Here is a 27,277-nt window from a genome sequence, read left to right on the forward strand (position 1 = left end):
TTTGGATCTTTGGGTTTGGATCTTTAGTTTGGGTTTGGATCTTTAGTTTGGGTTCGGAGCTTTGGTTTGGGTTGGAGGTTTGGTTTGGGTTTGGTTTGGAGCTTTGCCAGGGAAGGGTTGGGCTGCCCTGATTTGGGGAGATTCCGGGCAGCTCCTTGGAAAGCTGCGGACACAGTGACATTTTTATCCTCTGGGACCACATTCCCACGTCCCTGCCACAGCCTGCCTGGTCACCTCCCCATCCCAGCCTTCTCCATTTCACTGCTGGCACTCTCAGGTGAATTAAAAACACAAAAAGAAGGATCCTAATCTCCCTGAGAGCTGCAGGGAGCAGCTGCAGGGTGTGGAACCCCCCCAAAGGGGAGAAGCCAACAGCAAAAATCCCCCCAGTGCCTGTCCCTTGAACTCAGCGTGTGCTAATTGGGCTGGTGCATAATTAATGGCACTAAACACTAGATGGAAACACCATCCTGCCCATCAGCCTGGCACGGGCTGGTTTCACAATCCCTTGGGATGGGACCAAATCGCTGCTGAGCCCGCTGAGCCCGGAGGTGCTTTTGGATCCCCCATCCTGCGGGAACAGAGGATGCCAGGGCCTTTTTTTATCCCCCAAATCCCTCTCTGGGAATTGTGGCCCTGCCTCAACTCCAGCAGCTCCAGACCTGAGTGGCTCCCAAGGGCTGTGGTGCCACCAGCACTGCCCCGAGGGACAACCTCGTCCCAAGGGAATTTTGGGGTGCTCTGCACCCAGCCCTGCCCTGGCTCCCCGCTCTGTTCTCGTGCTCCCCAGCCCAGGTGGAGCCACAGAATTCCAGAATCACCGAGGCTGCAAAATCCCTCTGGGATCACCGAGTCCGAGCTGTGCCCAGTCCCCACCTGGAGCACCGAGTGTCACATCCAGGTGACACCCGCAGGGATGGGGACTCCAAACCTCCCTGGACAGCCCCCAATCCCCATTTATAGGAAGAAATAATTTACAGGAAGAAATTCCTGCTGATTTGAGGTACAGCTTAGGGTGATGTCCTCTTATCCCAAACCTCTTGAGGGACAGATTAAGGTGACGTCCTCTTACCGTGTCACTGTCCTGTGGGAGCAGAGCCCAACTTTCACACCTCTCCCATCAGGGAGTTGTGCAGAGCCACAAAACCCCTCAAGATCATCCAGGACAGCCCAAAACCCCTCTAGCTCACCCAGGACAGCCCCCTCAACCACAAAACCCCTCCAGCTCATTCAGGACAGCCCAAAACCCCTCCAGATCACCCAGGACAGCCCAAAACCCCTCCAGATCACCCAGGACAGCCCCATCAACCACAAAACCTCTCCAGATCATCCAGGACAGCCCAAAACCCCTCCAGCTCCTCCAGGACAGCCCAAAACCCCTCCAGATCACCCAGGACAGCCCCATCAACCACAAAACCTCTCCAGCTCCTCCAGGAGAGCCCAAAACCCCTCCAGCTCCTCCAGGACAGCCCCATCAACCACAAAACCCCTCCAGCTCCTCCAGGACAGAAACCTTCAGCACAAAACCCGTCCAGCTCCTCCAGGACAGCCCAAAACCCCTCCAGCTCCTCCAGGAGAGCCCAAAACCCCTCCAGCTCACCCAGGACAGCCCCATCAACCACAAAACCCCTCCAGCTCCTCCAGGACAGAAACCTTCAGCACAAAACCCCTCCAGCTCCTCCAGGACAGAAACCTTCAGCACAAAACCCCTCCAGCTCATTCAGGACAGCCCCCCTCACCTCCCTCCCCCCCTCCAGGCACCCCATCCCTACCTTCTCCGCCAGCCCCTCGCCGTCCTCGGCCAGCAGGTAGACCGCGCCGCCCTCGGCCAGCAGGATGGCCGTGTCGGTGGTGGACGACGACCTGGGCCTGCCCTGGTGCTGGTGCAGGATGGCCGTGAGGCCGCTGTCCTGGGGGGCCCTGCGGCCCAGGTGGGGGCTGCCCTTCTGCGGCTCCAGCGAGCCGCCTTTGGCGCGGCGGCCGGCGCCGTGCAGGCTGGCGCCGCGCTTGATGGAGGGCCGCGAGCGGATCTGCTGCAGCACGCGGTTGAAGGCGGTGGGGCGGGCGGGGAGGTCGTGCAGGGACACGGCGTAGGACACGCGGTGCATCTCCGGGGAGCGCTCCTTCTCGTCCGGGGATTCGTGGTCAGAGGTGCCGAGCGGCGCTGGTGGTGGCGCGGGGTCCTGCGAGCTCTGCTGCTGCTGCTGCTGCTGCTGCTGCTGCTGCTGCTCGCGCTCCCGCGAGCGCCGGCGGCTGTGGAAAAGGTGCTTCAGGCCGTGGCCGAACATGGAGCCCTCGGAGAGCTGCTGGATTTTCTGCGGGAGGAGGGAGAGAGGGAGATGGGCGGTGGAAATTGTGCTGGGGATGGTGCCCAGGCTCACCCTGAACCCAAACTAAAGATCTGAACCAAAGATCCGAACCCAAACCAAAGATGTGAACCCAAATCAAAGATCTGAACCTAAACCAAAGCTCTGAACCCAAACTAAAGATCCAAACCCAAACCAAAGCTCCGAACCCAAACCAAAGATCTGAAACCAAACCAAAGCTCCGAACCCAAACCAAAGCTCCCATCCCAAACCAAAGCTCCCATCCCAAACCAAAGCTCCCATCCCAAACCAAAGCTCTGAACCCAAATCAAAGATCCAAACCCAAACCAAAGCTCCAAACTAAAGCTCCAAACCCAAATCAAAACTCCAAACCAAAGCTCCAAACCAAAGCTCTGAACCCAAACCAAAGCTCTGAACCCAAACCAAAGCTCCCATCCCAAACCAAAGCTCTGAACCCAAACCAAAGCTCCCATCCCAAACCAAAGCTCCAAACCCAAACCAAAGCTCTGAACCCAAATCAAAGCTCTGAACCCAAAGCTCTGAACCCAAACCAAAGCTCCAGAGAGATTCCAGAGGGATCTCCTGGAGCAGCCCAGAGGGATGTGGGGAAGGGAACAAGCCCTGCTGCCAGCACTTATTGTAAGATGGGAACATTTACATGGAAGTATTAAATATTAGTACTTGGAAATATGAAATTTTAGTGGAAATACTGGAAATACTGAATATTAGTATTTGGAAATAATAAGTATTAGAATACCGGAAATACTAAATATTAATGTTTGGAAATATGAAATTTCAGTGGAAATACTGGAAATACGAAGTATTAGTGCTTGGAAATCCTAAACATTACTGGAAGTATTGGGAATGCTCAGCATTAGTGGCCTCAGAGCCGCAGGAGCTCCAGCCAGGACCAGGGAGATTCCCCCGTGGCATTTCCCACGGACCAGCCTGGCACAAACCACAGCTGCTGGCCCTGTGCCACCAAACCCAGTCCAAACTGGGCAGCCACTGGTTTCCAGCAGGAGCCGGGGACGTGCTGCTGCCCCGAGGATTCCCAGGTCTCCCTTTGCCAGGGGTTGGATCCCGGGAGATTCCCAGGAAGCACAGGGGAGGGAATCAGGATGGGGAGATCATGAATATGGATGGTGGAACAGATCCTGCTCTGATACGGCCGGGGCAGCCCTGGCAGGGCTCCCTGCAGCCCTGGAAATCCAGGGCTCCACTGGAACACCCAGATTTGCATCCCGGGAGGTTCTGGCCTCATGCCCGGTGGATCGGGGGGCAGCAAATTCCAGCATTCCCCAAGGGCTCAGAGCACCCCCAGTCCCAGACCCTGCTCCAGCGCGGCTCCCAGGCAGCCAAGAAAGGATTTGGGATAAGAAAAAAATCCTTTCCTTCCTGGAGAGGCCTCTGGCAGGACCTGGCAGATCACAAGGAACAACCCTGGCCTGGTTTTGTCCTGTGAGGACGCCAGTCCTGACCCTGCTGACATCCAGGGCCACCTCAGCCCTGCTGTCCTGCAGCAGGGACTGTCCCCAGGGCCATTTATTCCTGTCCCCAGGGGCATTTATTCCTGTTCCCATGACATTTATTCCTGTTCCCAAACCAGCAGGAACCAGGAGCTCCTCAGAGGCAGAAAGTCGGGATTTTGGAGCAGCTGTGACATTCCAGACACGACCTCCAGAGACAGGAGGATCTCGTGGCCCTGCAGGACGGGCTCCTTCCCCTAAAAATCCCAGACAAGGTCCAAATCCATCCCCTGGAATTCCGCCAAGGAATCAGCAGCGGGATCCTCTGTCCCCAAACTCTGCCTTTCATTTTTCCCTGAGCCATTCACAATGCAAATCCCCGTCCTTTTAGGTCCTTTTTGAGAAATATATAATAAATCTCCGGTGCCGAATCGCTTCTTGAGGAAATAACGATTTAAATTTTATTCTATTTTTAGAGTCTCTATGGAAACAGAGGCAGCATTCGAGAGGTAAGAACTCCAAACCCCCAGATCCCTCCCATCCAGGGCACGGCCAGAGCTGCAGAGGGTCCCAGCGAAAAGAGAGGAAAACAAACTAAAAGTGGAGCTGGCAGGAGAGGAGGGGAGATTTTCCCTCAGGGTTTCTCAGTCCAAAATTCACCTTTTCAAACAAACTCCCCTCGGGCCCTTTCCAAGTTTTCCTGAAAGAGGCAGGCACGGGATCTGCATGGGGAAAACCAGGGCAGCAGGGAGAGAATTCAGTGTTTCTCCTGAATTCCAGCTCAGGGTTTGTCTGCTTTAAAAAGCAGTGGTGGCCACAGCCGAGCCCGCTGCTGCTGGAAAAGCTCTGCTCTCTCCCGTTTTCCCAGGATATTCCTGCATTTCCAAAGCAGAGGCATTTTCCTGGCACGGAGCAGCTCGTGGCTCGGAGCAGAGGCTATTTTGGAACAGCCACTGCTTGCTAACCAAGGCAATGGACACAGATTAATTTCTCAGCTGTAAAACACCGAGGTGAATCCAAAAATATCTTTATTTATTTGCACTTTTTCATCAGGCTCTCCTGCTTGGTGGTGGGGACTTCAAAGCCCCTGCTCCAGTTCCCACTGCACCGAAAAGAGCTGGAAAAATCCCATTTTAGCCCGGGACATCTTGCAGGAAAACTGGGAGCTGGATGAGGGTTTTGTCGTGGACTCTGTGCCAGGCTCCCCAGGGTGTTTTTTTCCTGCTGAACCCTCCCAGCTCCTCTGGAAACGATTCCTGACACCCAAACCCCTTCCTCGCCTTTCAGGCGGACGCACAAGGACGGGATCTGGTTGCCACGACCTCCCAGCACGGCCCCAAGCTGGAAATCCTGCTCGATGGTTGGGATTGGTAATTATTTATTAACGCCCCAGCCCGCCCAGAGGCTCCAGCCCAGGCTCTGCAGCTCTTTGGAGAATTTGTACAAACACGGGAGGAAGTTCCATCCCTTCCCACTCCATCCCATCCCATATTTTAGGGCACTGGGGAGGTCTCATCCCATCCTTTAAGGCACAGAGGGAAGTCCCATCCCCTCCCACCCCATCCCATTCCATATTTTATGGCACAGAGGGAAGCCTCATCCTTTCCCACTCCATCCCATCCCACATTTTAGGGCACAGGGGGAAGCCTCATCCCTTCCCAGTCTATCCCATTCCATTATTTTAGGGCATGGGAGGAAGTCTCATCCCTTCCCACTCCATCCCATTCCATATTTTGGGGCACAGGGGAGGTCTCATCCCATCCCATCCCATCCCATCCCATCCCATCCCATCCCATCCCATCCCATCCCATCTCATCCCATCCCATCCTTTAGGGCACAGAGGGAAGTCTCATCCTTTCCCAGCCTATCCCACTCCATTATTTTAGGGCATGGGAGGAAGTCTCATCCTTTCCCACTCCATCCCATTCCATATTTTGGGGCACAGGGGAGGTCTCATCTCTTCCCATCCCATATTTTAGGGCACAGAGGGAAGTCTCACCCCTTCCCATCCCATCCCATCCCATCCCATCCCATCCCATCCCATCCCATCCCATCCCATCCCATCCCATCCCATCCCATCCCATCCCATCCCATCCCATCCCATCCCATCCCATCCCATATTTTGGGGTACAGGGGAAGTCTCATCTCTTCCCACCCATCCCATTCCATATTTTAGGGCACAAAGGGAAGTTTCATCCCCTCCTAGCCCATCCCATCCCATATTTTAGGAGTGCCACGTCCCCCAGTGAGCAGCAGGATCCCGGCAGATCCCGTGTGAGTTTTCCAGCCCTGCCGCTCCTTTTCCAGCTGATTCTCCTCTGGAAGGAGCAGGAGGCTCCTGCCACCTCCAGCCAGGCTGGGGGACAGGGGCAGGGCTGTCCCCAAGGGGTGACACCAGCCCAGCTCAGCTCCCGCTCCTCCCGCTGCCCGGGAAAGCGCCGGGATGTTCCCGGTGGGAACGGAGCGCTCGCCCACCGCCACCGCTCCGCGGGGACAGCATGTGACAAACGTGAGTCACCGTGGGCAGGGCACAGCGGCACCGAGCGACAGCGGGAGCGCGCCGGGAGCGGCGGCACGGGGCGGGAATAATGGCAGGGAATAGCAGGGAATAACGGGATGGAGCGGGAATAGCAGGGAATGGCAGGGAATAACGGGATGGACCGGGCAGGAGTGGGAATAGCAGGGAATAACGGGATGGAGCGGGAATAGCAGGAAATAACGGGATGGACTGGGCAGGAGCGGGAATGCTCCGGGAATAACGGGATGGAGCGGGCAGGAGTGGGAATACTCTGGGAATAGCAGGGAAGGCACTGCCAGGGAGTGGGAATGTTCTGGGAATAACAGAATTCACCGTCCAGAAGTGGGGAATCGCAAGGAATTCACTGCCCAGGAGTGGGAATGCTCTGGGAATTCACTGCCCGGGAGTGGGAATGCTCCAGGAATAGCAGGGAATGCACTGCCCGGGAGTGGGAATGTTCTGGGAATAACAGAATTCACTGCCCAGGTGTGGGAATGCCCTTGGGTTAAATGGAATTCACTGCCCAGGTGAACCAAAATAAAAAGGTATAAAACCATAAGATTTTTATACTTATATATTAAGTATACTAATAATATATATAATGTATATAAAAAGTATATATTTTATACTTAATATATAAGCATAAAAGTAATATAAAAGACATAATAACATATAAAATAATATATAAAACAACACAAGTTAAAATATATAAAATAATACAAAAATATTAAAAAATTATACTGACATAATAGAAAATGTACATATAAAATATGTAAGTATAAAATATATAATATTCTATATAAAATAATATAGAATAATATAGAAATACAAAAAATAATGTGAGGAATGGGGAGGTTGATGCTCCACTCCTGTCCCAATCCCTCTGCTCCAGTGGGAGGTGGGACCTCCCCTTGGCAAAGACCAAAATTGTGACCCTGGAGATGGGAACGGGGTCAGGCGTCAGCCCTGGGCCAGATCAGACTGCTGGGGAAAACAGAGATCCAGGGAAAACAGAGATCCAGGGAAAAACCAGATCCAGGGAAAAGAAATCCAGGGAAAACTGAGATCCAGGGAAAACCCAGATCCAGGAAAAAAAACAGATCCAGGGAAAAGAAATCCAGGGAAAACTGAGATCCAGGGAAAACACAGATCCGGGGAAAACACAGATCTGGGGAAAACAGAGACCCAGGGAAAAGAGATCCAAGGAAAACTGAGATCCAAGGAAAACTGAGATCCAGGGAAAACTGAGATCCAGGGAAAACAGAGATCCAGGGAAAACAGAGATCCAGGGAAAAACCAGATCCAGGGGAAACAGAGACTCGGGGAAAACAGAGACCCAGGGAAAACCCAGATCCAGGGAAAACAGAGACCCGGGGAAAACAGAGACCCGGGGAAAACAGAGACCCGGGGAAAACCCAGACCCAGGGAAAACAGAGACCTAGGGAAAACCCAGACCCAGGGAAAACCCAGATCCAGGGAAAACAGAGACCCGGGGAAAACCCAGACCCAGGGAAAACAGAGATCCAGGGAAAACAGAGATCCAGGGAAAACGGAGATCCAGGGAAAACCCCTGGCTCAGGGAAAACCCCTGGCTCAGGAAGAGCGGCAGTTTTGGATGCAGGGTTTGGATGGGTCCCATCACTCCTGCAGAAATCCCTGCCACCAACGGATTCCTGAGCAGAGCTGTCACACACCAGCTTTGCTCCTTGCCAGAACTTCTTTCTTCCTCTCTTTTTTCCCTAACGGAGCCCTGGCTGTCAGCAGAGGAGCCGGAGCCAGGGCTGGGGAAGGGAGAGCAGCCACGGATCTGCCGGAGTTCGGGCACGGAGGTGACACCAGGCAGGCTGGCGTTTCCAGGGTGCCACCTCAGATCCATCTGCAGCTGGCAGCAAAGAGTTTACTCTGATCCTTCCCCATCCACAGGGATCTCTGATCCTTCCCCATCCATGGGGATCTCTGATCCTTCCTCATCCACAGGGATCTCTGATCCTTCCTCATCCACAGGGATCTCTGATCCTTCCTCATCCACAGGGATCTCTGATCCTTCCACATCCACGGGGATCTCTGATCCTTCCCCATCCACGGGGATCTCTGATCCTTCCCCATCCACGGGGATCTCTGATCCTTCCCCATCCACAGGGATCTCTGATCCTTCCCCATTAACAGGGACAGGAATTTCTGATCCATCCCCATTAACAGGGACAGGAATTTCTGATTCTTCCCCATTAACAGGGACAGGAATTTCTGATCCTTCCCCATCCATAGGGACAGGAATCTCTGATCCTTCCACATCCACAGGGACAGGAATCCCTGATCCTTCCCCATTAACAGGGACAGGAATCTCTGATTTTTCCCCACTCACAGGCACAGGAATCTCTGATCCTTCCCCATCCATGGGGACAGGAATCTCTGATCCTTCCTCATCCATGGGGACAGGAATCTCTGATCCTTCCCCATTAACAGGCACAGGAATCTCTGATCCTTCCCCATTAACAGGCACAGGAATCTCTGATCCTTCCCCATTAACAGGGACAAGAATCTCTGATCCTTCCCCATCCACAGGGATCTCTGATCCTTCCCCATCCACAGGAATCTCTGATCCTTCCACATCCACAGGGATCTCTGATCCTTCCACATCCACAAGAATCTCTGATCCTTCCCCATCCACAGGGATCTCTGATCCTTCCCCATTCACAGGAATCTCTGATCCTTCCCCATCCACAGGAACAGGAATCTGGATTTGGAGCAGGACCAGCTTGAACCCACCCCACCAGCAGCTCCAGAGGGAGTTTGGGGCAGGAAAACTCTGATTTATGAACGATGCCACTCGTGGTGGCCGTGGCACAGCGCCCGGCCCCAGCTCTCCCCATGTTCTGCCCAGTCTGAGGGTTTATTTTAATTAATTGCTGAGTTCCAAACGCATTAAAGGTGAGCACTGGCAGCAAACCTGCGGGAGGGCAGCTCGATAAAATCAATGGGGATTTATTTGGCCTCGGATGCTGCTGCTGGGTGAGGTTGTGGAGCTCCAGCTGCGGGCGGGATGTGCCAGCCCTGGAATGTTTGGGGTGCTGGGAGCAGCCCTGGGATGCTGCAGCTCCTTGTGCCCGGCATTCCCAGCCCTTTCTGAGGGGAAAGCCCTTTCCAGGTGGGATGGGGAAAGGACGGGGGTGGGAAACAACACCTCGGCCAAGCCTGGCTGTCCCCAGCCACCAAGCCAAGCACAGCCCCGAGCTCCTCATCCTCACAGATCACGGAATTACGGAATCAGAAAATCACGGGATGGTTTGGCCTGGAAGAGACCTTAAAACTCATCCAGTTCCACCCCTTTCTGGGTGGGCACGACACCTCCCACTATCCCAGGGTGTCCACGCCTCATCCAGCCTGGCCTTGGGCACTGCCAGGGATCCACAGCTGCTCTGGCATGAGCTGTGCCACCCTCCCAGCCCGTGGCTCTGCCTGCCCCTGGCCTCTCCAGCTGTTTGGGGGCTGTTTGGGGAAGGCCCCCGGTGTCCCCTGCAGCAGGCACGGCGCTCCCCGTGCTCACAGCAGCCGGGTTTTCCTCCGGGAGCAGGGATGTTGTGTCCTGGCTGGCAGGGATGGCTGCGGGCACGGCAGCAGCCTGGCAGTGCCACCCTTGTGACCTTGACCGGGGCCACCTGCGCTGTCACGGCTCCATCCCACGGCCCGGCAGGGACATTCTCCGCTTTTTCCCAGGGTTTTTTTGGAAGCAGGGGGTGGGAGCATCCCCTCGGTCCCAGCCCATCCCGCTCTGCCCACGCCATCCCCACGCACCCCGAAGTTCCACGCCGGGAATTCAACCCTGTTGAACAGCCCGGGGGAGGTGGGGGCTCGGAGCTGCTTCTTTCCCAAACCCGGGGGAATTCCGTGCCCGATTTCAGGCCGGATCCCCCTCCCAGGAGGGGCTCTGTCCGTCCCGCAGCGCTGCGGTGCCGCGGGATTTGTTTTCCTCATCCAGCGGCTCCGAGGCCCGGCAGGAGCAGCCTCGGGGCCATTTCCACACCGTCACTCCCCGGTGCCGCAGCCCCGGATCCTCCCGGAGCATCCCCGGCAGGGATTTCCCGGGATCTGCGCAGCCCCTCTGCGGCGGGGCAGCCCCCAAAGCCCCGCTCCAGACTGGGATTTCTTCATCCCAGGAGGATCCGTGTCCCAGGAGCGTCCTCACTGCAGGACCAGCCCCATCCCGACCCCAGGGGGATCCTCATCCCAGGAGCATCCTCATCCCAGGGGGATCCTATTCCAGGGGGATCCTATTCCAACCACATCCTCATCTCAGGGGGATCCTATTCCAGGGGGATCCTATTCCAACCACATCCTCATCCCAGGGGGATCCTATTCCAGCCACATCTTCATCCCAGGGGGATCCTCATCCCAGGGGGATCCTATTCCAACCACATCCTCATCTCAGGGGGATCCTATTCCAACCACATCCTCATCCCAGGAGTGTTTCCATCCCTGGAGCATCCTCATCCAGCAGGATCCCCGTAACAGGACCGTCCCCATCGCAGGAGCATCCTAATCCCAGGAGCATCCCAATCCCAGCGGGATCTCTGTTCATAGGACCATCCCCACCCGGGAGCTCCCTATTCCCGGGGGTATCCCCATCCAGGAGCACCCTATTCCCGGGGTATCCCCATCCGGGAGCACCCCATTCCACGATTATCCCCATCCCGGAGCGCCCCTATCCAGGAGCCATCCCGCATTCTCCAAGGTCACACCTGTGGGACCGAGGGGGATGGGGATGGTGGCACCCCCGAGCTCCATCGCTGCGGTGACCCCCACCGGGATCCCCCCACGCCGCTCCGCGCCGGGAGCCCCCCGCCGATCCGAGGGCATCTCCCGGTGCCCCCGTGTCCCACCGGGATGCTCCCGCCGCTCACCTTCAGGTCGGGGGGCTTGGAGCGCGCCGGCGGCGGGACAGCGCCCGCCTCGGGAGCCGCCGCCGCCTCGCCGGCCTTGCCCTCCATCGCGCCGTGACCGGGCGACTCCCCCGCGGCGCCGGGATCCTCCTCGGGCTGCTGCAGCTCGTCCGAGCGGCACCGCTTCATCCCGGGAGCGCCGTGCCCGCGGAGAGCGGGGGGCGCCTAGGGCGGCGGCGGCGGGCGGCGCCCCGGCGGCCGCTGCGGGGCCCGCGGGCTGCGCGGCCCCGGCCCGCCCGCCCCGCCGAGCCCGGGCCGGGCGGCGGCTCCGCGCCGCGGCGGCTCCGCGCCCGCCGCCGGCACCGGCATCGCCGCCGCCGCCGCGCCTGACGGACAGCGCCGCCGGCCAATGGCGGCGGGAGAAAGGAGGGGCTTCGCGCGGTGATTGGAGGAGGGTGCTCGGTGGGCGGTGCTGGAGGGAGGAATGGACCAATGAGGACGCGCGGAGGGCGGGGCCGCCGCTGGTGATTCGCGGAGGCGGAGCGGAGCTGGAGACGGGCGCGCCGCCTCCTGCCGAGCCGCTCCGCGCAGCGCGGGATGGGGGAGCGGCGGGCGGCGTTCCACCTTCCCCTTTTGCTTCCCCTTTTAAAATACGTCATTTGATGGCGGTTCTCTTTTTTTGGAGCGTTTTTTCTCGTCCCCCGCGGGCGGTGCGCAGAGGCCGCGGGGAGAGGTCGGCGGCCGCGCTTCGAGAGACTACAATTTCCCTGAGGCTTTGCGGCACAACGGACTCCAACTCCCGGCGTCCCCCGCGGGCCCGGGATAATGAACTACACTGAACCACGAATGAACTACATCTCCCAGCGTGCCTCGCGCGCGGGGTGCGCCCGGCCTCCTCCCCCTTTGCCCTGCGGCGCTCCGACAAACGTTCCGCGCACACGCAGCGCGGCCGGTGGAGGCGCTTCCCCTCGGGAGAAGGCGGCGGCCGCGGGGGTCGGGGGAAGCGGGAGGGGCGGGGGGTGGGGGGGATCGGGAAGCGAGGAAATCCTCGGGGAGGTTCCCCGAGGGACGGCGGCAGCCTGGCCGGGCCCGAGCGCTGCCCGCGGTGGGGAGGGGATAGCGGGGCGGACCCGGAGGACATGGAGGGCGAGGGGCCCCCGTCATGGCGGGGTCCCGGCGGGGCCGTGCGGGAGCTGTGCCGCACCTTCGCCCACTACAACCGGCACCTGGCGCGGCTGCAGCACAACCTGCGAGAGACCAAGAGGTTCTTCCGCGACGTCAAGTTCTCCCAGGGACATCCCTTCGCCTCGGCGCCTGCCGGTGACGGCCCCCCCTCCGCCGGGGACGGGGGTCCCGGGGACGGCGGTGAGAGCGGGGCGGGCGCGGGCGGGGCCGGGGAGGCCTCGCCGGGGCGGGGATGGGACGGAGAGGGGTCTGCGAGGGTAAAAGCGCCATCTCCGGCCGTGAGGGGGCTCCGGGGGGCTTGTGAGGGTCGCGGTGCGGGTGAAGTGTCCGATTTGGGGGGGCTGTGGTGGGGGTTAAAGGGCTGGAGGTGCCTGGAGGCTTTGTGGGCTGAAGGGAGGAGGGCAGGGGCGTGATTTAGGGTGGGATTTAGGATGGATAGGAGGAAAATATTCTTCTCTCAGAGGGTGGTGGGGCGCTGAGCAGCCTCCCCCAGGGGATGGGCGCAGCCCCGGAGCTCTGAGAACATTTGGACGCCGCTCCCGGGGATGCTCAGGGTGGGATTGTCGGGGGCTGGATCCCTGATCCCTGTGCGTCCCTTCCACGATTTTATTTATCCCTCTCCCTCACCAGCCCCTCAGGGAGAGGGGTTCTGAAGAGTGGGTGGGATGAGGGGCTGGCATTCCCAGTTTTTCCCGGATTCCCTGGGAATAGTGGCCTCATTCAGGGGCTCTCTGGTCCTCTGCTGCTGTTGACAAACAGAGCTGCGGGTGGCACCTCTGCTGCCACGCGGGGCTCGGTGTTTCCATAGGACAGTCTTGTGAGAGGAGTTCGGTGTGACCTCAAACGGCCATAAAAATCTTCTTCATTCATCCCCAAATGGCTCCTGAGTCATCTCTCTTGGCCACTTGTCCGGGATCCTTGTCCGGGATCCTTGTCCGGGATCCTTGTCCGGGATCCTTGTCCGGGATTCTTGTCCAGGATTCTTGTTCAGGATTCTTGTCCAGGATTCTTGTCCCTGTTTGTCTTCCACTCCAAGTCCTGGTTTTGTGTTCAAAGTCTTGAGTTTTTCTGTCTGTATGTAAAAAGAAAATTGGTTTTGGGCTGATTTGGGGTTCATTTTCCCCTTGTGGAGTTGTGGCTGGAAAGGTTTTGGGAACACATTTTGGGAAGTGGCTGCTGCCCCTCTCACCAGGCTGGGTGGGGAAGGAGATTTTGGGAAGAGGCAGAGCCAGGACAGGTGACCCTGTGATGTTTGGAATTTGGGATTGTTCTGCCTGGAGAAGAGAAGGATTTAGGGAGACCTGAAGGAGCTGAGGAGAAAAGATGGAATATTTCCAAGGGATGGAGTGCAGGGAATGGCTTCCCGCTGCCAGAGGGCAGGGATGGAGGGGATTTTGGGAATAAATCCTTCCCTGGGAGGGTGGGAAGGGGCTGGGATGGAATTCCCAGAGAATCCAGGGCTGCCCCATCCCTGGGAGTGTCCCAGGCCGGGTTGGAGAGTGGATAAAATGGAAAAAAGTGGATAAAATGGATGAAAAGGATAAAAAAAATGGGTAAAATGGATGAAAAGGATAAAATGGATGAAAAGGATAAAATGGATAAAGTGGATGAAAAGGATGAAATGGCAGCCTGGGATAATGGGAGGTGTCCCTGCCCATGAGATCGGATGATTCCCTCCAACCCAAACCATTCCAGGATTCCATGTGCTGGTTTGGGTGGGATTTTGGGAATAAATCCTTCCCTGGGAGGGTGAGGAGGGGCTGGGATGGAATTCCCAGAGAATCCAGGGATCTGCTCCATCCCAAAGGCTGGGATCAAACTGGGATGGTGGATTTTTCCCATTTTTCCCCTGGGGAGGTTTTTGGGTGTCAGGAGGTTTAAGGAGCGTGGTTTTCCTTGACTCTTCCCCAAAATCTGCCCTTCAGGTGGCACCAAAATAGAGGAATTTTATCCAAGGGCTTGTGCAGGGTCAGATTTGTGCAGCACAGAGGGAGCTGGGCAGTGCAGTGGGAAAATAAACCTGGAAAACAAACGTGGATATGCTGAAAACCAACCAGATGGGAAGGGTTTGGTTTTGAGGCACTGCAGGACGGATTGTGATCCAAATCCCCTTTGGATCAGCTTCCAGACAGAACCAGGGCTGAGTATCTGCTGAGTATCTGCTGAGTAGGAGCCCCTGAACCCCTCAGGTGAGCTCAAGTGTTGCTTCAAGGAGCAAATAAATCCTTTTATTTCCCACTTTCCCTGCCTGGAGCGTGACACAACACCCTTCACTCAGAGGTTGTTACTCTGGGGTTACTCCGAGGTTACTCCTGGTAGCAGAACTGAGCTGGATCCAGGGGCAGCAACTGTTTGTAGGGAAGGGAAAGTTGTGTTTGCTCTGCCTCTCCCAGGGAGTCAAAAAAATCCCGGCCCTTCCCCAGGGCTCCCTCTCCTCCTTCCAGGCAGGCTGGGAATTTGTGGATCCTGGAATTCCAGCCCAAAAAATCCTCCCCAAAAAATCACTGAGGTTAAGCAGCAGCTTAACTGGAATTATTGAAGTGTGGGTGTACAAACAGAACCCTGGGATGGTGTTCCAGGAGTTCCTCCAGGCGTTTTGGGGATGTTTTCCCCCAATCCTGAGGGGTTTGGAGCTGTAAAAACAAAACCTGAGTTAGGGACTCGCAGCATAAAATGGGTGAAGATATTAAAAAAAAAAAAATCAATTTGTTTTCTGCTCCTTGGGGCCGCTTTCTCTTTGTGCTGTGCCTGTAATTGAACAATCTGAAACATGAGGGTTTGGAGGGTTTTTTTGCCTTATTTTAGGAATTTTTCAGAAAATCCCCTGAGTTTTGGACACCAGCTGGGGTTCCTTTAATGCTGTGTTTTGGGGCTCAGCTTCCAGAAATAAATGGAATTTTTAGGGAGTTCTGCAGAGGGTTTGGAGGTGTTTCTGTGCTGACTGAAGAGTTTATCCTGTTCAAATGTGAGCTCTGTTGATATCACCGTGGTCCCCTAAAGATCAGGGCTCCTTTTGGGGGTAAAAACTTGGATTTAAGAGCAGTGCAGAGGTGGTTGGGGTGGGATTTGTGAAATAAACCCCTCAGGCTAATGAAAGGAGGATTTCCCGAGGAGCTTCAGAGGATGGAATTTGGCTCTGCAGCCTTTGGAGCTGCTGAAATGGGAATTAATTGGATTTTTTTCTGCTGGAATCAACACCTCTGTGCTGACATAGAAGTAAAAATGGATTTATTTAGAATTCCAGACGGGTTTGGGTTGGAAGGGACCTTAAACCCCATCCAGTCTCACACATTCCAGGTTGCTCCAAGCTTTTGGACACCTCACTTGATACAAATGTTTTGAGATTAAATCTTGTGGTGCTCAAAGCCTGCTGGAAGTCACTGAATGGCCGGAATCCTCGGAAAACCCCTCAAAAAACTGGCAAAAAAAAAAAAAAAGAAAAACGAAATAAAGGGGAGCAAGGCCATCAAAGTGCAGGAAGAGGGATGACTCAGTGCTTGGAGCTCGCATGGGTTCCATAAATCCCCGCCGAGGCTGCTGTGCCGAGCCTGGAGTGGATTTGGGGGGGAATCCTGGTGAGAGCCGCCCTTGTTCCGTGCACAGGCCTCCTTTCATCCCGGGAATTCATGGGACAACGGCGCCCCGGGGCTCCCCCGCCGCCCCGGTTTGAAGTGTTCATCACATGGCGCGTCCCGGCACGGGGCCGGCGTGGGGCCGGCGTGGAGCCCCTGCTCCGGGCACGGGGCTGCTGCTGAGGGCACGGGGATGGCACTGCGGCCATTCGGGAAAGTCTGATCCCGATTTTTGTTGGGTTCCTCACACCCTGGAGCTGTGTCCGTGCTGATCATGGGCTGGGGAATCACAGGAAAGGTGTTTTAACCCTGGATTCACGATGGAGCTCCTGCTCCGGGCCCTGGAACTGCTGCTGAGGGCACGGGGATGGCACTGCGGCCCTTCGGGAGGGTCTGATCCCCACCCTGGAGCTGTGTCCGTGCGGATCACAGGGTGTGGAATCACAGGGATAGGGTTTCAATCTTGGATCCGGCGTGGAGCCCCTGCTCCGGGCACGGAACTGCTGCTGAGGACACGGGGATGGCACTGCAGCCCTTTGGGAGGGTCTGATCTCAATTTTTGTTGGGTTTCTCCCACCCTGGATCTGTGTCCATCCTGATCACGGGGTGTGGAATCACAGGAAAGGTGTTTTAACCCTGGATTCACGATGGAGCTCCTGCTCCGGCCTCTGGCACTGCTGCTGAGGGGACGGGGATGGCACTGCGGCCATTCGGGAAATTCTGATCCCGATTTTTGTTGGGTTCCTCTCACCCTGGATCCATGTCTGTGCTTATATGGGGTGTGGAAACACAGGAAAGGTGTTTTAACGCTGGATCCACGATGGAGCTCGTGCTCCGGCCTCTGGCACTGCTGCTGAGGTCACGGGGATGGCACTGCGGCCCTTTGGGAGGGTCTGATCCCGATTTTTGTTGGGTTTCTCCCACCCTGGAGCTGTGTCCGTGCTGATCATGGGGTGGGGAATCACAGGGATGGGGTTTTAACCTTGGATCCGGCGTTGAGCCCCTGCTCCGGGCACGGAGCTGCTGCTGAGGGCACGGGGATGGCACTGCGGCCATTCGGGAAATTCTGATCCCGATTTTTGTTGGGTTTCTCCCACCCTGGAGCTGTGTCCGTGCTGATCATGAGGTGGGGAATCACAGGAAAGGTGTTTTAACCCTGGATCCACGATGGAGCTCCTGCTCTGGGCACGGAGCTGCTGCTGAGGGCACGGGGATGGCACTGCGGCCATTCGGGAAAGTCTGATCCCGATTTTTGTTGGGTTTCTCCCACCCTGGAGCTGTGTCCGTGCTGATCATGAGGTGGGGAATCACAGGAAAGGTGTTTTAACCCTGGATCCACGATGGAGCTCCTGCTCCGGCCCCAGCGCTGCTCCTGAGGGGACGGGGATGGCACTGCGGCCCTTCGGGAGGGTCTGATCCTCACCCTGGATCCGTGTCTGTGCTGATCATGGGGTGGGGAATCACAGGAAAGGTGTTTTAACCTTGGATCATGGAGAAAAGATGGATTTGGGAGCACCTTGGGAAAGGTGTTTTAACCCTGGATCCACAATGGAGCTCCTGCTCTGGCCCCCGGCGCTGCTCCTGAGGGCACGGGGATGTCACTGCAGCCTTTTGGGAAGGTCTGATCCCGATTTTTGTTGGGTCCCTGCCACCCTGGATCCGTGTCCATGCTGATCATGGTGTGTAGAATCACAGGAAAGGTATTCCCACCACAAATCCTGGAGAAAAGATGGATTTGGGAGGACTTGGAGCAGTTTCCCAGTGGCCAAAGGAGCTCCAAGAAGGCTGGAAAGGGAATTTTCCCAGGGATAATGGGAACAGCCTCGAGCTGAAGGAGGGAAGGTTGAGGTGGGATAAGGAAGAAATTCCCAGAGGATCCGTGGCTGCCCCATCCCTGGGGGTGCCCAAAGCCAGCCCTGGGATGGTGAAGGTGTCCCTGAATGGCAGAGGAACAGGATGAGCTCCAGCCCAAACCATCCAGGATTCCACTTCTCCATCCACATAAACCATCCTTCAGTAATTCCCATTAAGCTGCTGCATCCCAGTGATTTTTTAGGGATATTTTTGCTGCGTTTAAGGATCCACAAATTCCGAGCCTGCCTGGAATGAGGAGAGGGAGCTCTGCTGCCTCTTTTCCCTTCGGAAACCTCAGCAGAGCAAAGGCTCTGCCTGTGCAGCCCTCCCTGAATTGCTTTTTTCATCCTCCGGAGCCTGAATCCCCGGAGAAGCTCCGAGGAATGTCCCCAGATCAAAGCCATCCTTCATCCTGCACATGAAGGCTCAAATGTGCAATTTGTGGGATTTTTCCACATCCTTATCTTTTGTGAGCTCCTGGTCAGCCTCCAGCCCTTTGGTCACTTGATGTGGGCTCTTGAAAGGCTTGTTTGGAAAACAATCCCAAAAATCATCACTTCAAGGAGAGATTCCTCCCTGAAACCACCCCCAGACTCGGGGTCTGGGGCTCAGAGCTGGGGGTCTGTGAGGCAGAGCCACAAAGAAGATTTTTTATTGGTTTTGGGGTGAAAAAACTCCTCCAAAATCCCATTTCCAGCTGGAAGGTTTGAGGGGAAGGCAAGCCTTGGGGACAGGGTTTTAAAGAGGCTTTAAAGCAGTCTGAGACTACACAAAGTGCTCCAAATTTGGCTGGTTTTAATTAAACTGGACTGATTAAGCCGTCGGAGTGAGGAGCAGGATGTGCTGTAGGATCCCTTCACTCGGGTTTGGCACGAGAGGAGGATCCTGGTGGAGGGGAGGATCTTGTTTTCCTGATAATTTGGGCTGCCAGAACATGACTCATGAAAAAAGGAATTTTAACAGCACCTTCCCTGTGCAATCCCTGCTGTTCCTTCCAGGATCAGAGCAACCCTGGTGGTTTGCAGCTCTCAAACTGGGCTCAAAATCCAATTTTTAGGGATTGGCAGCTCAGTTCCCTGAATTTTTGTATTCCTGCAGCGCAGCAGAGCAGGGATTTGTTTATATCCATGTTTTTGGGGCTGTCAGAGTCATTCTGTGCACGAGGGTAATACTGAATTTAACTCTTTCCAAAACTGCATTTTTAGGACTTTTCCAAAAAGAAAACAGGAGCTGAACTCAGCCTTGAGCCTGAAATTAGCTCAGCCAGGTGAGGGCAGGGAGTTGTTCCACCCCACTGACCTTGGAATTCTTCCTCCGTGATGCTGCAGAGGAAGATGAGTAATGAGGGCAGCTCTGGAGGAGATGCAGATGTTGAGAAATTTCCTTTTCCCCTCTCCAGGCCGAGCCCTGGCGCGCTCTGCCGGCTCGGGGAGGGCGTTTGTTTATTGTCACAGGGGCAAGGGAGGGACCTTTGTGGGGTCTGAGGGATGTTTGTGGGACATTTGTGGGGTCTGAGGGACGTTTGTGAGGTCTGAGGGATGTTTGTGGAGTCTGAGGGACATTTGTGGGAAGTTTGTGGGGTCTGAGGGACGTTTGTGGGGTCTGAGGGATGTCTGAGGGATGTTTGTGGGGTCTGAGTGATGTTTGTGGGACGTTTGTGGGGTCTGAGAGAAGTTTGTGGGGTGTTTGTGGGGTCTGAGGGACGTTTGTGAGGTTTGAGGGACATTTGTGGGGTCTGAGGGACATTTGTGGGGTCTGAGGGATGTCTGAGGGATGTTTGTGGGGTCTGAGGGACATTTGTGGGGTCTGAGTGATGTTTGTGGGGTGTTTGTGGGGTCTGAGGGACGTTTGTGGGATGTTTGTGGGGTCTGAGGGATGTTTGTGGGGTCTGAGGGATGTTTGTGGGGTCTGAGGGATGTTTGTGGGGTCTGAGGGATGTTTGAGGGACGTTTGTGGGGTCTGTGGGACGTTTGTGGGGTCTGAGGGATATTTGTGGTGTCTGAGGGACATTTGTGGGGTCTGAGTGATATTTGTGGGACGTTTGTGGGGTCTGAGGGATGTTTGTGGGAAGTTTGTGGTGTCTGAGAGACGTTTGTGGGACATTTGTGGGGTCTGAGGGACATTTGTGGGGTCTGAGTGATGTTTGTGGGGTCTGAGGGACATTTGTGGGACATTTGTGGGGTCTGAGGGACGTTTGTGGGCTCTGAGAGAAGTTTGTGGGATGTTTGTGGGGTCTGAGGGACATTTGTGAGGTCTGAGAGACGATTGTGGGACATTTTTGGGGTCTGAGTGACGTTTATGGGCTCTGAGAGAAGTTTGTGGGGTGTTTGTGGGGTCTGAGAGAAGTTTGTGGGGTCTGAGTGATGTTTGTGGGACATTTGTGAGGTCTGAGTGATGTTTGTGGGCTCTGAGGGAAGTCTGTAGGGTTTGAGGCTGTTCCAGAACCTTCCGTCTGCCAGCAAAGCGCCTTCCCTGGGGCTCATCCCTTCCCGGCTGCTGGAATTCTGCCACTTCCTGGAGGATTTGGCTCAGGGAATTGCAGCAGCCTCGCTGAAGAAGTTGTGCTGCTTTTCCGTTCCCCCGGGAGGGTTTCCTGCTTTTTCATGTCCATAATCCTGGATTTTGGTGCAGTGACACCCGTGGGAAGTGTTGGGTGGTTTGGAGTGTGACTGGAGCTGTCGCTGAGCCGTGGCTGGAATTTATTTCTGACATGGAACAGGAACATTCTGTACAGCCGAGCCTTGAAAGCTTGGGAAGTGTCCCCAAAAGCTTGGGAAGTGTCCCCAAAAGCTTGGGAAGTGTCCCCAAAAGCTTGGGAAGTGTCCCCAAAAGCTTGGGAAGTTGCCTTATAACCCACAGACCCTCCTGGAGCACTGGGAAGCTGTTCCAGCCTGTGGCAGGCTGAAGCCTTTTGGGTGTTTTGACTGAAAACCAGTTTTATTTTGATTTTTAGGGCTTTCCATTCAGCTGCTGCAGGGTTCTGGGTAGGCTTTTTCCAAGGAAACAGAATCCTGGAATATCCTGGCTTGGAAGGGGCTCATCCAAATCCAACTCCAACAATCCCCAGAACTTTTAAACAAAGCCTGGATGTGGCACTCAGTGCTGGGGTTTAGGTGTTGGGTCATGGGTTGGGCTTGATGATCCCAAAGGGCTTTTCCAACCCAGTTCGTCCTGGGATTCTGTGGCTTTGGGGTTCTGGGGTCGATCCTGGGGTTGTGTGGTTGATCCTGGGCCTGATCCTGGAATTGATCCTGGGATTGGTCCTGGACTGGTCCTGGGATTGATCCTGGGGTTCTGGGATCAATTCTGTGATTGATTCTGGGATTGATTCTGTGATTGATTCTGGGATTGATTCTGGGATTGATCCTGTGATTGATTCTGGGATTGATCCTGGGATTCTGGGATCCTGGGATTCTATAGTTTTGGGGTTCTGTGATTGATCCTGTGGTTCTGGGATTCTGGGATTCTGGAATTCTGTGATTGATCCTGTGGTTGATCCTGGCACTCTGTGGTTGATCCTGGCACTCTGTGATTGATCCTGTGATTGATCCCAGCACTCTGTGATTGATCCTGACACTCTGTGATTGATCCTGTGGTTGATCCTGGCACTCTGTGGTTGATCCTGGCACTCTGTGATTGATCCTGTGTTTGATCCTGGCACTCTGTGGTTGATCCTGGCACTCTGTGATTGATCCTGTGATTGATCCTGGCACTCTGTGGTTGATCCTGGCACTCTGGGGTTGATCCTGGCACTCTGTGATTGATCCTGTGACTGATCCTGGCACTCTGTGACTGATCCTGTGGTTGATCCTGGCACTCTGTGATTGATCCTGTGATTGATCCTGGCACTCTGTGATTGATCCTGGCACTCTGTGATTGATCCCAGCACTCTGTGATTGATTCTGTGATCGATCCTGGCACTCTGTGGTTGATCCTGTGGTTGATCCTGGCGTTCTGTGGTTGATCCTGGCGTTCTGTGGTTGATCCTGGCACTCTGTGGTTGATCCTGGCACTCTGTGATTGATCCTGTGATTGATCCTGGCACTCTGTGGTTGATCCTGGCACTCTGTGGTTGATCCTGTGGTTGATCCTGGCACTCTGTGGTTGATCCTGTGGTTGATCCTGGCACTCTGTGGTTGATCCTGGCACTCTGTGATTGATCCTGTGATTGATCCTGGCACTCTGTGGTTGATCCTGGCACTCTGTGATTGATCGTGGCACTCTGTGGTTGATCCTGTGACTGATCCTGGCACTCTGTGACTGATCCTGTGGTTGATCCTGGCACTCTGTGGTTGATCCTGGCACTCTGTGATTGATCCTGTGATTGATCCTGGCACTCTGTGATTGATCCTGTGATTGATCCTGGCACTCTGTGGTTCTGGGGTTCTATACCAACAATGAATTCTTTCCCTGCCTTCCTGCCCATCACCCTGCCGTGTCCCCGCGTGTGGGTGCCGCAGGAATTCCCCATCCAGAAGCCAATTCCCGCTGCTCTGGCTGTTCTGCGGGGCCGTGGGGCTGCAGTGTCCCGTTGTCCCCTCAGGGATGATGGTCCCAACCCCTGTCCCCTTGCAGGCCCCGTCTCGTTCCCGCCGCACGAGGAGGAGCAGCTGCAGCGCTCGGTGAGCTGGCGGCCCTGCCTGCTGATCCTGGGCCAGAGCTGCAGCGCCAAGGGCCGGCTGCTGAACACCCTGCTGGGCCAGGAGCTGCTGCCCGTGCCCGGGGCTGCCACCGAGGAGCCACTGCCCGTCCATGGGGCTGGAACTGAGGAACTGCTGCCCATTCCCGGGGCTGGGACTGAGGAACCACTGCCCGTCCCCAGGGATGGCACTGAGGACCTGCTGCCCGGCCATGGGGCTGGAACTGAGGAGTCACTGTCTGGCCCCAGGGCTGGGACTGAGGAGCTGCTGCCCGTCCCCAGGGATGGAACTGAGGAGATGCTGCCCGTCCATGGGGCTGGAACTGAGGAACTGCTGCCCATCCCTGGGACTGACACCGAGGAGCCACTGCCCGTCCCCAGGGCTGACATCGAGGAGCTGCTGCCCGTCCATGGGGCTGGAACTGAGGAACTGCTGCCCATCCCCAGGGATGGCACCGAGGAGCTGTTGGTCCCCAGGGCTGCCATCATGGAGTCACTGCCCATCCCTGGGGCTGGCACCGAGGAGCCACTGCCCACGTCTGGGACTGCCACCATGGAGCCACGCCCCGTCCCCAGGGCTGGCAGCGAGGACCCTCTGCCCGTCTCCAGGGCTGGCACCGAGGACCCTCTGCCTGTCCCCAGGACTGCCACCATGGAGCCACTGCCCGTCCCCAGGGCTGGCAGCGAGGAGCGCTGCCGGCGCCGCCGTGTCCGCCTCACTCACGGGGCGCGGACGCGGCTGAGCCTGGCGCTGCCCGGGCAGTACGAGCTGGTGCAGGCGCTGGCAGCGCACCGCGGCCACTGGGACACCATCCCCGAGCAGGACCTGCAGGTGCCCGGGGACGCCGAGGACCCCGCGCAGAGGGTGGCAGAGCTGGAGGTGGCGCTGCCCCACGCGCTGCTCAAGGTGGGGCTGGCACCGTGCTGGGAGCTGCTGCGGGGTGTGGGGTGGCACTGCCACTGTCCCTGGGCTGTGGGGAGCTTGGGGTGGCACTGCCACTGTCCCTGGGCTGTGGGGTGGCACTGCCACTGTCCCTGGGCTGTGGGGAGCTTGGGGTGGCACTGCCACTGTCCCTGGGCTGTGGGGTGGCACTGCCACTGTCCCTGGGCTGAGGGGAGTGTGGGGTGGCACTGCCACTGTCCCTGGGCTGTGGGGTGGCACTGCCAGTGTCCTTGGGCTGTGGGCAGTGTGGGGTGGCACTGCCACTGTCCCTGGTCTCTAGGGGGCTTGGGGTGGCACTGCCACTGTCCCTGGGCTGTGGGCAGCGTGGGGTGGCACTGCCTGATTTATGGGGAGCGTGGGGTGGCACTGCCAGTGTCCTTGGGCTGTGGGGGTCTTGGGGTGGCACTGCCACCGTCCCTAATCTTTAGGGAGCTTGGGGTGGCACTGCCACTGTCCCTGGACCGTGGGGAGTGTGGGGTGGCACTGCCACTGTCCCTGGGCTGTGGGGGGCATGGGGTGGCACTGCCACTGTCCCTAATCTTTAGGGAGCTTGGGGTGGCACTGCCACTGTCCCTGGGCTGTGGGGAGTGTGGGGTGGCACTGCCACTGTCCCTGGGCTGTGGGGGGCATGGGGTGGCACTGCCACTGTCCCTAATCTTTAGGGAGCTTGGGGTGGCACTGCCACTGTCCCTGGGCTGTGGGGAGTGTGGGGTGGCACTGCCACTGTCCCTGGGCTGTGGGGGGCATGGGGTGGCACTGCCACTGTCCCTAATCTTTAGGGAGCTTGGGGTGGCACTGCCACTGTCCCTGGGCTGTGGGGAGTGTGGGGTGGCACTGCCACTGTCCCTGGGCTGTGGGGGGCATGGGGTGGCACTGCCACTGTCCCTAATCTTTAGGGAGCTTGGGGTGGCACTGCCACTGTCCCTGGGCTGTGGGGGGCGTGGGGTGGCACTGCCTGATTTATGGGGAGCGTGGGGTGGCACTGCCACTGTCCTTGGGCTGTGGGGGCCTTGGGGTGGCACTGCCACTGTTCCTGATCTTTAGGGAGCTTGGGGTGGCCCTGCCACTGTCCCTGGTCCATGGGGAGCGTGGGGTGGCATTGCCACTGTCCCTGGGCCGTGGGATGGCATTGCCACTGTCCCTGGGCTGTGGGGACTGTGGGGTGGCACTGCCACTGTCCCTGGGCTGTGGGGAGCTTGGGGTGGCACTGCCACTGTCCCTAATCTTTAGGGAGCTTGGGGTGGCACTGCCAGTGTCCCTGGCAATGGGAGGTGACATTTACAGCCCTGATAAATTCATTCCCAGATCGTCCCTGCCCTGGTCTGTAGGGAAGCAGGGGGAACAGCCCTGTTCAATAAATTCCCCTGCTGGCTCCTTCCTGGGACATTTGTCCTAAGCTTTGTCCTAAAATTCCAAGGCATTTGGTCCAAAATAAGGAATTTGGAGTTGTCCAGGGATCAGCCTTGTCCTAAACTGGGCTAAAACTCCAAGGATTTGGTCCAAAATAAGGAATTCGGAGTTAGGGATCAGCCTTGCAGGTGGGACTCCAGATCTGCTTTGAAGAATTCTGTTTCTTTGCTATGTGAACGAATTCCAGGGCATTTTTCCATGGAAAACCCTCTCCAAACCTTCTCCTTTCTTATTTTCCCCAGGAAGTGGACATCGTGGTGGCTCCGTGCCGAGGCTTCCAGCCAGCCGAGGCCACCCTGGCCGAGCTTGTCAACCAAGTGCTGCCCGTTGTCACCTTCGCCATCAGCCAGCCCCAGCTGTCCCCAGCCGACCGGGCAGAACTGCAGGAACTCAAGGACAAATTCTCCCTCCCCATCTTCTTCCTGCGAGTCCCCAGCAGCGAGGAGAACTCTCCCAACCCCTCCTCCAAGGACAAATCCCTTCTGCACTCCCAGCTGCTGGAACTGGGCTACCTGAACCCCTGCGGCGACCGCGGTGGCAACGCCGGCTCCGCGCTGGCAGAACAACCGGAAAAACTTCGTCTGCTGAGCTCCTTCTGCAGGCAGGTGCTGCAGAAACACCTGGTGGGAGCCGCCACGGCGCTGAGCGAGGTGCACGGGCGCTGCCTCAACATCTTCATCAACCAGGCGTTCGACATGCAGCGCGACCTGCAGATCACGCCCAAGCGCCTGGAGTACACGCGCAGGAAGGAGAGCGAGCTCTACGAGTCGCTGATGGGCATCGCCAACCGCAAGCAGGAGGAGATGAAGGAGATGATCGTGGACACGCTGGGCAGCATGAAGGAGCAGCTGCTGGAGGATGCTGCCAGCATGGAGTTCCGAGGTGGGGGCTGTCCCTGGGGTGGGGGGATTGGGGGGAGGTGGGGGTGGGTGCGGGGTTTTGGTGTAGGGTGGGTTGGGTGAAGCGGTGGTGGTGGTGGGGGAAAGAATGGTGGGTGAGATGGTGAGAATTGAGGGTAAAATAGTGAGAATCGAGGATGAAATAATTAGTAATATTGGATAAAATAATCGAGGGTAAAATGGTGAGAATGGTGGGTGAGATGGTGAGAATCATGGATGAAATAATTAGTAATATTGGATAAAATAATCGAGGGTGAAATGGTGAGAATCGAGGGTGAAATGGTGAGAATCGGGGTGAAATGGTGAGAATTCTGGATGAAATAATTAATAATACTGGATAAAATAATCGTGGATGAAATGGTGAGAATGGTGGGTGAGATGGTGAGAATCGAGGATGAAATAATTAGTAATATTGGATAAAATAATCGAGGGTGAAATGGTGAGAATTCTGGATGAAATAATTAATAATACTGGATAAAATAATCGTGGATAAAATGGTGAGAATGGTGGGTGAGATGGTGAGAATTCTGGATGAAATAATTAATAATATTGGATAAAATAATCGTGGGTGAAATGGTGAGAATGGTGGGTAAAATGGTGAGAATGGTGGGTGAAATAATTAATAATATTGGATAAAATAATCGTGGGTGAAATGGTGAGAATGGTGGGTGAGATGGTGAGAATCATGGATGAAATAATTAATAATACTGGATAAAATAGTCATGGATAAAATGGTGAAAATCGTGTAAAATGGTGAGAATCGTGGATGAAATAATTAATAATATTGGATCAAATAATCGTGGATGAAATGGTGAGAATGGTGAGTAAAATGCTGAGATTCATGGATGAAATAATTAATAATATTGGATAAAATAATTCTGGATAAAATGGTGAGAATTCTGGATAAAATGGTGAAAATTGTGGATGAAATAATTAATACTGGATAAAATAATGATGATAATCTTGGATGAAATTATCGTCTTGGATAAAATAATTAATAAATCTTGGATAAAATAATTAATAAATCTTGGATGAAATGATCATAATCTTGGATAAAATGATCATAATCTTGGATATAATTATAATCTTGTCTAAAATAATCATAAAAATCTTGGCTAAAATAACAATAATTTTAGATAAACGCCAATAAATCTTGGATAAAACAATAACAACACATCTATGGGATCACGAGGGAAAACCTTTTTTTATAAAACAACCTCTGGAGCACTTTGCCCTTCTCCCACCCATCCCATCTCCCAATTCCCTCCCCGCAGACATCATCATCCCCGAGAACGGCGAGCCCAAGAATGATGAGAATCTGGGATAAAATGATGATCTTGGATAAAATAATTAATAAATCTTGGATAAAATAATTAATAAATCTTGGATAAAATAATTAATAAATCTTGGATAAAATGACCATAATCTTGGATAAAATAATTAATAAATCTTGGATAAAATAATTAATAGATCTTGGATAAAATGATTAATAAATCTTGGATGAAATGATCATAATCTTGAATAAAATAATTAATAAATCTTGGATGAAATGATCATAATCTTGGATAAAATAATTAATAAGTC

General features: G+C 55.3%; 2 protein-coding genes across 3 annotated transcripts in view; one reads left to right on the forward strand and one right to left on the reverse strand.

Moving 5' to 3' along the window:
• TMCC2 (transmembrane and coiled-coil domain family 2) overlaps positions 1-11,510 on the reverse strand; it is a 28,200-nt gene extending 16,690 nt beyond the window's left edge. The window contains exons 1-2 of the mRNA XM_063418109.1: positions 11,213-11,510; positions 1,773-2,315 (exon numbers count right to left, since the gene is read on the reverse strand). Of these exons, the coding sequence (XP_063274179.1) occupies positions 1,773-2,315; positions 11,213-11,380 (711 nt within the window). The 5' untranslated portion in view covers positions 11,381-11,510. The remainder of the gene's footprint in view (positions 1-1,772; positions 2,316-11,212) is intronic.
• A 700-nt stretch (positions 11,511-12,210) lies between these two features.
• The window catches only part of DSTYK (dual serine/threonine and tyrosine protein kinase), a 35,870-nt gene continuing 20,803 nt past the window's right edge, over positions 12,211-27,277 (forward strand). For both annotated transcript variants that reach the window (XM_063418104.1, XM_063418105.1), the window contains exons 1-3: positions 12,211-12,556; positions 22,378-23,348; positions 25,037-25,676. In XM_063418104.1, coding sequence (XP_063274174.1) covers positions 12,331-12,556; positions 22,378-23,348; positions 25,037-25,676 — 1,837 coding nt within the window. In that variant the 5' untranslated portion in view covers positions 12,211-12,330. The remainder of the gene's footprint in view (positions 12,557-22,377; positions 23,349-25,036; positions 25,677-27,277) is intronic.

The sequence above is a fragment of the Prinia subflava genome, chromosome 23, assembly GCF_021018805.1.
Source record: "Prinia subflava isolate CZ2003 ecotype Zambia chromosome 23, Cam_Psub_1.2, whole genome shotgun sequence".
Taxonomy (NCBI): domain Eukaryota; kingdom Metazoa; phylum Chordata; class Aves; order Passeriformes; family Cisticolidae; genus Prinia; species Prinia subflava.